Source organism: Salvelinus namaycush, chromosome 9, assembly GCF_016432855.1.
Source record: "Salvelinus namaycush isolate Seneca chromosome 9, SaNama_1.0, whole genome shotgun sequence".
Classification (NCBI taxonomy): Eukaryota; Metazoa; Chordata; class Actinopteri; order Salmoniformes; family Salmonidae; genus Salvelinus; species Salvelinus namaycush.
In genome coordinates this window covers 43,974,075-43,986,866 of record NC_052315.1, presented here as the reverse complement: position 1 = coordinate 43,986,866, position 12,792 = coordinate 43,974,075, and the positions used below count along the sequence as shown (strand labels likewise).

The window sequence follows — 12,792 nt, the reverse complement described above, 5'->3', positions numbered from 1 at the left end:
GTCACTGATTTGCAAGCAATGAGGTCTAATAACAACAACAGTAACCCATCTTTGTGTCTATCAGGAAGAGTAGGCCTCTGCTCCACATCTTTAGATTTGTTCTGCTGTTGTTAATGTAAAACAAATCCAAAGCCACAGTCCAGGACCAGATTAGAAACTCAACTATGGGGATCTAAAATTAGTCTCTTCCATCAGGGGGACAGTGTGTATGTTTTTTTGTAAATGAGGTACTGTACTATCAGGCCAGCACCCAAAGAGACAGCAGGTTGCTTTAGATACAGTATCCAACGGGCTGGTGGGGCACAGCCCTGTCCCTCCACACCCATCAGGAGGACCCCTCTAGATGAAGACTCTTTCATGTGTAATGAATGTACCCCCCCCCCCCCCCCCCCCCCCCCCCCGTCAGGGTAAGCCAGAGCTGGCTTACCTAGCACCATGGTCATGTATTGCTCCTCTACGCCAGCCTCCAGAAGCAGGGGAGGCACGTATGTGATCCCAGCTGCCACGCAGATCTCCAGGCCGCAGGTCAGGGAGTTCAGCAGGACGAGACGGCACTGAGACCTCCATCCAGGCATATTTACAGGGTCGCTTTTCCACCGCTACGCCGTTACAGGGGGGCTGCTGCCAGGAGAGGAGGAGGCAGACGGTTCCCCGTGGAACGAGTCTCGGGGACGAGAGAACCACCGCGGAGGGAGAGCAGGGAGGACACACTGACACCGTCTCAGATGACCTGGAGGATCCATTCTGGTTTCAGCATTCTGGATCTGAGAAAATAGAACAGAGGAGAGAGAAACAGCCGTTGACAAAAACAGAAAAACTGATGGACTCACTTTGGAAAGCATGAAGGCTGAGAGAGACCGGATAGGTCATCTTCAGGCTAACGCACCTGGTTGTCAGACGCCTCAGGCACTGAAATTGCTTGATTGTTGCTGCCGCGGAGAGGCTTTCTCACAAGACAAAGAGCAGGACTCCAACACGCAGAGACAGGGACTGTTAGAAAGCCACAACCAGACACAAAGGGATTGATACACCAACTTGACTGCTCAGCTTCAGGGCAGCTTGAACAACAGAGAGATGAGTCAGCCCGATGTGGCAACGTGGCAAATGCACCGATTTGGCACTATCATTCCCTCTCTGTTTTCTTAAGGCGGGGAGAGGGAAGGAGGGAGGGCATGACAAAAGTGGTGGTTGACAAAGGGAAAGAAAGAGAGAGACATTCCGGAGGAGCTTTCTCTCTTTCCTGCCTGCAAGGCAGCAGCAGCAGGTGGTGTCTGGGAGCCGGCCCTCCACTTCTCTCTGCTCTGTCATTAAACTATCCGATCCAGGGCTGATTACACCATGCCAAGTCAAGACGCTCCTAACACGGAGCACCTCGCTCTCATTTCCACCCATTGTTCACCTGAATCGCTGCTAATGAGCCCGTTTCTACCACTTCCTCCTTTGAGAGGACCAAGACCTCACACACAACGAACAGTAACATTGGCAGATCAACTCAGACCGCAGGTGATACTAATTCTGTGTCATTTTCTGTTAAGCTCAGAAAGGGGACATTACGATACACAGGGGTCTTTTAGGCAAGATTACATTATGCCGATTGATAACGGCCCGGACTCCAGGCAGCAACGTCATCAAATTCAAATTGGAGTAAAAGGCATAGTGAGCATAATGAGACGTTGTCTAGATGAGGGTCAATGGTCCCAAGAGCAAAATAATATTTCCTAGTCTTCCAACAAAATATGAGCGAGGTGTGGCTTTAGCTTTAGTTCCGCTCCAGTAGACAGAAGGAAAGTACACCCTGATCTGATGATCCTGCTTCAAAGATGCAAGTGAACGCCTAAACAGATCTAGGCCTACATAATTTACTGATTCTGGTGTCACAGTTCCTCAAACGTCTGCCCCATCCCTCTCTCTCTCTCTCTCTCACACTCACGCGCGCGCGCGCACGCGCGCACGCACGCACGCACGCACGCACGCACGCACGCACGCAGACAGAGCTCGACCCAACTCCATCCCATGCGTAACAGAACACCAGAGTGTACACCCTCAATCTCCCAGATCGTTTCCTCTCACAATCCTCCTGTGCCTGACATGTCAATCTCTACTGACGGACCTCTACCCCCCCAACGATGACAAGAAGTGCCATTCTCCATTTCATGCCTTGCTTCCCTGCACACTGTCCTTTCTACACAAATACCCCTCTTTAGTCATATATATTATTTTCTCATGAGAGCAAAGCTCGATTTTTATCTGAAGGAAATTGAAGAGGAAAAGCAGAGGGAGCAACAGCGGCGTACTCTAACCCTCAACTGAGCTCATCCACTGAGTTGATGCAATATCACATATAGGAACAATGAAAGACCCTTCCAAAGAGCATGGATCGAGTGTTCCTCAAGTCGGTCACGCAGGAAAAATGGATTGGGAGAAACCCCAGCTGATACAGGATCCGATTTCCTCAGCCTAGGTACCAGACTGATTCAGAGTCAGACAGAAAAGGGAGTCTTGCCATGTTCCAGCCTCCTAATAGAAAAGACTCATCCTACTGCCAAGGTGCCATCTGAGCAAGAGATGTGTGAGAACACTGAGGACAGCCGCAGACGCAAAAACAACAAGGTGCTATATTCATATTTGGTGTGAGATTCCTCCGCCAGTGTGGTCCATCTGTTCATCCCTAGCAAATCAAATGGATATGTCATTTTCAATAACAGACTCAGTTAGTCACGAGAAACCCAGCACAGTAAATAAATACTGTTCAGGTGCATGGAAGGAATTGAGTCTGTGTCCTTCAGGAAAGTTTTAGCAGTGATTATTTGGTTCAACAACAATGAGAGGTGGTGAAGAAACAGAAAAACCACCGCATTAGGCTGTTAGTAGAGTGGGAAATCTAGTTAATTCAAATGTTACATAAATATTAGAATAACATGTCTTTATATCGAATAGCAGGTAATTCAACCCAGCATTGGATACCATTAACGATCGCATCATCAGTGTCAGTGAGCAACGTGAGCGTAGAAACGGGACAAAGCAGATGCTTTAGCAGCCAGCAACCAGCATGGGGCCTGGGTCACTCCTATGGAGGAGAGAGGGGACTTTCACACCCGTCAAATCTCATTCCTACCCGCCTCAAACACCCTGAAATGGACCCATCAGGAGACCAGCCAGTGCTGAAAATGGAATGGCTGCAGAGGTATTGACCTAAGCATTGGTGGGGAGTTAGGGATGAGTCAGGGATGAGGTGGGGAGGGATGTGAGGGAGGAGAGACTAGTCAGACTACTGTGCAGAGGATTTATCAGCACGTTTAGCGAACCCCGAATTATGTGTAGAATAAAACCCACGTGTTTGGTTTAAACCTGGCACTCCTCACAAATAACATCAACATGGCACGGAGCAGAGCTCTCGGGGGTCAACTCCTGCCTGGATGGAGCAGAGCGAGGTAGCCGAGACACACACAATCAACCCACACAACAACCATTCCACACAAGTTTAATGACACCTCTGGCACCACAATATATTCCAGTCAAGCCCATCGATCGTCTGGCTATAACCCCAGCCGTACTTAATCAGAGCATCAGCCCTTAGAGTCTTCTGGAGTGATTACACACACAGGGCCTAGGCACAGGGGCAGCCAGAGCCAGCTACTGTAGAGTGAGAGATGGGGCTGAGGGGGGAAGAGAGAGGAGGAGGAGGGGGAAGAGGTGCTTTTGTCTTGTCAGCCCTACACTCCCTTTGCCCCATTACCAGGCCCATTCAGGCCCAGGCCCATTCAGGCCCAGGCCCCCCAAATCAGTCTTAATGGCTCTGAGGGGTATTATTACAATACAAAACAGGCTTTGTATACATTGTGCCACTCTGAGTAACTTGATATAGTGAGGTACCAGGCCCATTCAATTGGGCTTTTATTAGTGCGGGGTTTCATATAAAACAGTACAAAAAAAAACAGCAACTGAAGAGTCTGTGTCTGTGAGTCTGAGCCAGGAGGAGGAGAATTGCTGTGACATGACATTACAACCACAAGTGCTGCTTCGGCAGTGGATGAAGAAACCTCAAGGAGACTCTTGTGGTGTTCTGGCTCCCTCTGAATGGCTGCAGGGATACAGCACACTAGTTCTCCCCCTCTATGTTCCTGTTCAGGCACTGCTGGCAGGAGACAGAGGAACAGAGCTGTGTCCAACAACAGCAGGCCGCCTGCGTGGCTTTAGCCTCCAGTCTTCCAGACAGTGAATTCCAGATGGATTCCAGTTGAGGTTGAGCAGGGTGGGGACTGGGCTGGGGAGGATCTCGCACTTGAGAGGCCTTCTCTTTGGAGCCTCAGACTCCCATCACATGAGAGTGGCTTGCATGACCCCACTGCCCTCCAAACCCATAATCTTCCCCCCCACATCTGTCATACATGACCCCCGGCTTTGGCCAATCTGGTGACCAACAGAACAACTCGAAGTGCGAGTGACAGTCTCAGTCTGGTATTACCATCTTCTCGCGAGACATTGGCACATGAATTTAGTGAACATTACAGTGCTGGCTGTCGACCAGTTGACTGAAAGAACTCTGTCTGGGCTGAGGAGGAAAGGCGTCCTTGTCTTATTTCTGGAGAGTCTAATAATACATTTGGCCGTGTCACACTCCAGCTACATAATTAGGTCAATGACTCAGAATACATCTTAGAAGTAAGTTGAATATAAAGCAGACTTTAATTTAAAGTTATAGGCAATTCATTTTTGTTATTCATTGTTTTGAAACTTTATTTATTTATGTATGTAGCCTATATAAAGTATTACATTTTGTTGCAGATCAAGACTCAATTGTCCATTCCACTTTTGACCCTGCCCCCCCTGCACGCATCACTCCATCCCTGCACCCCAGGCCACAGTCCACTGCCACACAGGTGTGGAACTATAAACCCAATCAGCTCTCCTTTCAGGGGTGGTGGGGGCAGTGCTGGTTAGCCTTTCTGACAGACAGAGGGACAGACGGATAGGGGATCCACACACACAGACAGTTATCAGGTGGACACAGAGCAGAGGAATGCAAGCTGGGGGTGACTGATCTGAGAGTGTAGGAGAGGAAGATCCAGCACCCCTCCCAGTCCTTTCAAACTGTTGAATGGAGCCAGTAACAGATCTGGGAGGTGACTGTTATCACACCTGGCACACAAATAGCACAACAATGGAGATCCAGATTCCAGTCATGTAGCCTCTAATGAATCAATGCCTGATAACGTCCCCGAGGAACGCTTCTTTTCACTGCCTCAAACCCTATTATGTAAAGGTCAAACGACTACTATGAGTAAATAGCCTCCTAATAGAGTTATTTGCACTAAGTTAATTGAGAGGCAAAAACCTGAAATTAAATGGTTTTCATCCTGTGCAGAATTGATCTCGCTCATATTTATAGTATTAAGTAAAAACAGAGCTTTTAAACCGTCTGCCCTCAAATGGTCAATACATGCCTCCTTCTTGGCATTGTTGGCACAGCTCCCTCATGCGAGCAAATAATCGGTGTAGTCAAGCATCATCAACTACAATGAGCATGGCGTGGACTGGCATCATGCATGGCTGCCAATATTTCAAATCCTAACTGTCAATGAACATACACAACTGAGTGACTGTCTGTCTGCAGTCAGATAACTGTCACACATAACAAAAGGATCCTATAAGAACAGTGTTTGCATCTGTGAATTCACAGTCTGATGGTTCCGACCAGTTTGCGCATTCAATTAGGACTTTATAATCATTCAAAGTAATGGGTAGTAGAATTTAGCAAAATACTTACTATGTAAAGTAGAGAAGTACAGCTGATGTCCAAGAGAATTGCAGAAGTGCATATCTGACTACCCCACAGTTTTGTCTACTAACCACTCACACTCTGACCACTGGATATTTGCATTCACACCTTATCCAATCAACACTCCACTGGCTAGAGGACAGCTACACAGATCCCTCTTCTTACTACCTGGCCAAACTCATATCATTTATGCTCTCCCCCTCTTTGTCTCCTCCTCTCAGAATGAACCCTCCTCCTCCTTACTAGCCCTCCCTATATTCTCACGCTCTCCCATCCTGTAAAGTCGGAGAAAAAACCCTGAGCACTTCAGGAATCTTCTCCTGGAGGAAAAGATATGGCACGCTGGCTCAAACCTCTTCCTAAAACACACACACATATGCGATTGGCCAGAGCACAACAGGCTGTTCGGAAACAAAGAGTGAATTCATATCAGTTCCACCTCAGAGCTCCCCTTCCTCCTCCCATCTCCCAGTCTATCACTCCTCCTCCCCAAAAAGTTTGTATAAAAGCCCCTGACCCGGTATGATGTTAAACTGCCTATCAGGGACAGCCCTCTCACCTCCTCCCAGCCTTAAGCCATACCCCTGTATGTACTCCCGTTCCTGGGATCAGAGCCTCGGTCACAGGCCCATTCACACACACTAACGCCACTAACCCCACGGCTGCTGACATGTCTGCTCCTCACATCTCCAAGCAGGCCCAGCTCTCTACGGAGAACCTTTCAATTTGAGAACCGACAGGAGAAGTGGAGCGGCGTGGAGAGGAATCAGAGAGAGTAAGTCATTAGAGCATGGCCTGTAGTTTAAGGAATCTCCATTCCTGCAGCCTGGAGCCCAGGGGCAGATCAATATGAGTGCAGCAAATGGCTGCTGGTAACACGTCCCTTGCCCACAAGAGTGGCTTGCATTGCATTAGATAAGCTTTAGAGAGCTCACAGCTTAGGGAATGATCCGAGTTTGTTAGAAGACCATATCCTCCTGACTAACAAAAGCTTTTGCTCCTTTTTGTTTCTCCATCCAGATACATTGACCCGGGCATAACTGAACAGAAATGATTCTGCTTTAAAACGTACCATAGGCAAATGAAATGAGGATGTCTCCGAATGATCCTTTCTAATAACTAGGCTATCTTTTATTAAAAAAGGTAGCCATGTCCAGTCCCCAGTCATAAGTGTGAATGTGAGATAATTATACAACTGGATGTTCTTGAACAAGAGTCTAAACACAAGTCTAGACATACCCCTTTTGTTATTCATTAACAGAGTAAAAGCAGCATAAATGCACAAGCATTTCAGTATGTGACAGAGTTAAAGGAGACATATGGGCCTTTAACAAAGGAAGAATAATGGGGTTGGTGCTGAGTAAATTGACTTAAGTCAAACCGCCAAGGAACTAGAGCGCCACCCAGTCTCATTTCTATATCCAGCCGGCCCAAATGACTAAAATAGGAGCATATGACAAGTACACATAGGACACACTTTAAGACTATAGATACAGCTCTAGACATAGACCACAATATCCAGATTTTACCTGCAAAGAGTCAGTAAATCTGGAATTTCATAGAAGCACTATTCCACTGAACATGAGATGTTTAGTTTAATTGAAGTTGTTCACGGTTCATTATGGTTAATTTGGGCTCCCGATTGGCGCAGCGGTCTAAGGTACTGCATCTCAGTGCTGGAGGCGTCACTACAGACCCTGGTTAGATTCCAGGCTGTATCACAACCAGCCTTGATTGGGAGTCCCATAGGGAGGCGCACAATTGGCCCAGCGTCGTCCGGGTTAGGTTTTGGCCAGGGTAGGCCGTCATTGTAAATAATAATTTGTTCTTAACTGACTTGCCTAGTTAAATAAAGGTTAAATAAAAAATGCAAATAAATAAATGACAGCCGGTCTTGGCTGAAAACATATCAGATGTTGGTTTGAATATTCCACAAACCCTGCTCCAGGACTACAAGCCAAACCCAGAGTCCATAATAAGCTATGACAGACTTCTCTGCACTTAACTGAGAAGGAGATGAAAGCCACCATGTCAGAAATATACCAGAAATGCTACTGCTCTTGGCATCGAGAGGAAGGACCCAATAAAACTTAAATGTCACCCACATCACATATGAGTCGGTGGACGGAGGAAGGTTCAATCACTCATTGTGTGTTCACATAACAAATTAACCTTTAAATAAAAATACGTGATGCTGTTGCTAAAACGCAGATCTGCACATTCATTAGCTTAAGCACTGGCTTCCATCCTTAGAGGTTGCCTTGCAAGTAACCATACAGCTATATTGTTCTCTGCTTGCTCTAAATAGATAGCTTATTAGTTGGGGAGAGCGCCCGAGAGACGATGACAATGAAAGAGTAAGGTTGGGCCTTATCAGTGTGATTTCTTGGTGAAAAGGAGCCGCACTGCAGGACATGAGTTAAGCTGCTGGGAAAACAGGCCAACATTATAATAAACACACAGCCTAATACAGACAGCACAGACCGCACTTATGGGCCTATAACAAGAGATGCATTTATAGGAGTCCACTACCAAATGAAATCTGTATATCTCTGATGCGTTGGGGAACACTTAAACCTGTGTTTGTCGGGATCTGTGTGAAGTTTCTGGGCTTGGGAGTCATGACACACATGTGTAACCCTTCCAGCTGTTTTGTTAGGTAAGCTGGGAGTGTAGAGTCTCGACCTAACACACATCTGTCCTCAGAGAAAGAGGGTGCCGGAGCTTGGCTGGCTGTTGCTCGGGATTGGTGGGACATCAACAAGGTCCATGTCTCCAGCTGTTGTCAGACTGCAGCGAGCCTCAGGGCCCAATGATTAACGCCTCAGTCAAACTCTACACAAACCAGATGGTGAAGTGAGAGATGACAAGGCAGGAAGGGCTCCTCTGCCCCCATACTATACTGACAAATTTAACTTGCACACACACACACACACACACACACACACACACACACACACACACACACACACACACACACACACACAATCGCTTTGTGTGTTGCTTAGCAGCAGCGTTCACATCACACAACCACTCCCTCACAGACATACAGACAAAGTACTTAAAACACAAAATCAAAACATAAAAGAGCTTTTGAAACATAACCCTCATGGTGAGCCCAAATCATTACAGAGGCACAGCAGGGAAGTCAAAGTCGGCTGGGACAGAAGACATGTCAATCGTCAGCTCTAACACACAAAAGGCTATGAATGGCTAGAACCAAGATTTCCTTCCTTTACGTTGATTAGCCTCTCAAACATAGACACTACACTAGACATCAAATGGTCTATAGCAAATTGTTTATTGCTGGGATTGGCAGAAATCCCATCACTAACCTTATTCTAAATAAAGACCTCAAAAATCCCCTCACAAAATAGGCCTCTCTCATGGTTCTCGGCGTTTATCAACCGACAGAAATTCCTTTCCGTTCTAGGTACATGTGTGTGAGAAGGAGCAGAAGCCATGTGTCACAGGAACACAATGGCCATTCATACAGTTTCTGATGGGGAATTCCAGGTATAATACAGGAGAATAATATGTCAGGAACACTGAAGCAAGAACATCCCTGCAAACAATAATGAGTCGGTAGCACGTCCCCATGACGTCACAAAATGGTTGCCTAAACTCGTCAGGATGTCGTGTCATGGTCCCCTGGAGGTTTTTTCTAGTTCCCGGATGATCACAGAGATGTTCCCGAGGATGTTTTTATGACGTTCTTGAGACGTTGCGTCATGGTCCCCTGGAGGTTTTGTCTAGATTCTGGTTGGTCCCGGGGATGTCCCCTGAACGTTCTTGGGACATTGTGTCATGGTACCCTGGAGTTTTTTGCCTAGTTCCCGGTCACCTGATGGTCGCAAAGAAACGTTCTCCCCCCAAGCCCATCAAGGCCCTGATTGGTGAACCACTGATTGGTGAATCACACATCCAGTACAGATTACACTCTTTTGCTAAGGGCAGTATCATAGGTAATGAATCTGTAAGGGACTTCTGAAATTCTTCAGACTTTGTAGCGCAGCAGAAATATCAGCATACCCTCAAATCCAGAGGTTATGAGTTCAAATCCCAGGTGGGGTCATACAGTGCATTCAGACCCTTTGACTTTTCCCACATTTTGTTACGTTACAGCCGTATTCTAAAATGTATTAAAAATACTCATCAATCTACACACAATACCCCATAATGACAAAGCAAAAACAGGTTTTTAGAAATGTTTGCATATTTATTAAAAACAAAAATGGAACTATCACATTTACATACAGTTGAAGTCGGAGGTTTACATACACCTTAGCCAAATACATTTCAACTCAGTTTTTCACAATTTCTGACATTTAATCCGAGTAACAATTCCTTGTCTTAGGTCAGTTAGGATCACCACTTTATTTTAAGAATGTGAAATGTCAGAATAATAGTAGAGAGAATAATTTATTTCAGCATTTATTTCATCACATTCCCAGTGGGTCAGACGTTTACATACACTCAATTAGTATTTGGTAGCATTGCCTTTAAATTGTTTAACTTGGGTCAAATGTTTCAGGTAGCCTTCCACAAGCTTCCCACAATAAGTTGGGTGAATTTTGGCCCATTCCTCCCGACAGAGCTGGTGTAACTGAGTCAGGTTTGTAGGCATCCTTGCTCGCACACGCTTTTTCAATCCTGCACACAAATTTTCTATAGGATTGAGGTCAGGGCTTTGTGATGGCCACTCCAATACCTTTACTTTGTTGTCCTTAAGCCATTTTGCCACAACTTTGGAAGTATGCTTGGGGTCATTGTCCATTTGGAAGACCCATTTGGAACCAAGCTTTAACTTCCTGGCTGATGTCTTGAGATGTTGCTTCAATATATCCACATACTTTTACTTCCTCATGATGCCATCTATCTTGTGAAGTGAACCAGTCCCTCCTGCAGCAAAGCAACCCCCACAACATGATGTTGCCACCCCCGTGCTTCACGGTTGGGATGATGTTCTTTGGCTTGCAAGCCTCCCCATTTTTCCTCCAAACACAACGATGGTCATTATGGCCAAACAGTTCTATTTTTGTTTCATCAGACCAGAGAACATTTCTCCAAAAAGTACGAACTTTGTTTCCATGTGCAGTTGCAAACCGTAGAATGGCTTTTTATGGCAGTTTTGGAGCAGTGGTTTCTTCCTTGCTGAGTGGCCTTTCAGGTTATGACGATATAGGGCTCGTTTTACTGTGGATATAGATAAATGTGTACCTGTTTCCTCCAGCATCTTCACAAGGTCCTTTGCTGCTGTTCTGGGATTGATTTGCACTTCCTGAGTGGTATGACGGCTGCGTGGTCCCATGGTGTTTATACTTGCGTACTATTGTTTGTACAGATGAATGTGGTATCTTCAGGCGTTTGGAAATTGCTCACAAGGATGAACCAGAGTTGTAGAGGTCTAGGCTGATTTATTTTGATTTTCCCATGATGTCAAGCAAAGAGGCACTGAGTTTGAAGGTAGACCTTCAAATACATCTACATGTACACCTCCAATTGACTCAAATGATGTCAATTAGCCTATCAGAACCTTCTAAAGCCATCATTTTCAGGAATTTTCCAAGCTGTTTAAAGGCACAGTCAACTTAGTGTATGTAAACTTCTGACCCACTGGAATTGTGATATAGTGAATTATAAATGAAAAAATCTGTCTGTAAACAATTGTTGGAAAAATTCAAAAACTTTGGTTTGTGAACAAGAAATGTGTGAAGCATCTTTGGCAGTGATTACAGCCTTGAGACTTCTTTGGTATGATTCTACAAGCTTGGCACACCTGTATTTGGGGAGCTTCTCCCATCTCCACAGAGGAACTCTGGAGCTCTGTCAGAGTGACCATCGGGTCCTTGGTCACCAACCTGACCAAGGACTTTCTCCCCCGATTGCTCAGTTTTGCCAGACGGCCAGCTCTAGGAAGAGTCTTGGTGGTTCCAAACTTCTTCCATTTAAGAATGATGGAGGCCACTGTGTTCTTGGGGACCTTCAATGCTGTAGACATTTTTTGGTACCCTTCCCCAAATCTGTGCCTCGACACAATCCTGTCTTGGAGCTCTTCGGACAATTCCTTTGACCTCATGGCTTGGTTTTTGCTCTGACAAATGTGGAACCTTATATAGACAGGTGTGTGCCTTTCCAAATCATGTCCAATCAATTGAATTTACCACAGATGGACTCCAATCAAGTTGGAGAAACATCTCAAGGATGATCAATGGAAACAGGGTGCACCTGAGCTCAATTTTGAGACTCATAGCAAAGGGTCTGAATTCTTATGTAAATAAGGTATTTCTGTTTTTTACTTAAAATACATTTGCAAACATTTCTAAAAACCTGTTTTCACTTTGTCATTATGGGCTATTGTGTGTAGATTGATGAGAATTGTTTTTATTTAATTAAGAATTGTTTTATTTAATTACATTTTTATTTTAGAATAAGGCTGTAACGTAACAAAATGTGGAAAAAATTCAAGGGATCTGAATACTTTCCCGAATGCACTGTATTGAAAAGTCAGTCCTAAGTGATCATGTCAAATGTTATCATATTGTCATTGATTAAATATTTGTTACACTATTTTAGCTGTACAGCTTGACCCAACATCCAACAAATGTCATAAAAACATCCTCGGGGACATCCCTGGGACCATCCGGGAACTAGACAAAACCTCCAGGGGACCATAACACAACATCCAAAGAACGTCCTAAAAACATCCCCGGGTGAAACCGGGAACTATAATCATGCAATGACCTAATGACTAGTAAAATTAAAGTCCTGAGAGCGTCCTATAAAGGTCCTGACATGGTCCTCAGTGACGTCTTTTGGAACTTACAGGGATAGAGACAAAGGTCCCGCAGAGAACATTTCCTTGGGACCATCAACGCAACGTTCTTACAACATTCTCAGAACGTCAATGGGATAACGTCGCACTGAAAACCAGTTAGGGACCTAATGGGAACGTCGCTGAATGTCCTCAGGACGTCCCGTTTGCTGGTATTTCTTTAGATCTATGACATTCA

General features: G+C 45.4%; 1 protein-coding gene across 1 annotated transcript in view; it reads right to left on the bottom strand.

Annotated features, from left to right (window-relative positions):
- Window positions 1-12,792, bottom strand: part of LOC120054105 (solute carrier family 45 member 3-like) — a 50,084-nt gene that overhangs the window by 23,705 nt on the left and 13,587 nt on the right. The window contains exon 2 of the mRNA XM_039001493.1: window positions 428-764. Coding sequence (XP_038857421.1) covers window positions 428-575 — 148 coding nt within the window. The 5' untranslated portion in view covers window positions 576-764. The remainder of the gene's footprint in view (window positions 1-427; window positions 765-12,792) is intronic.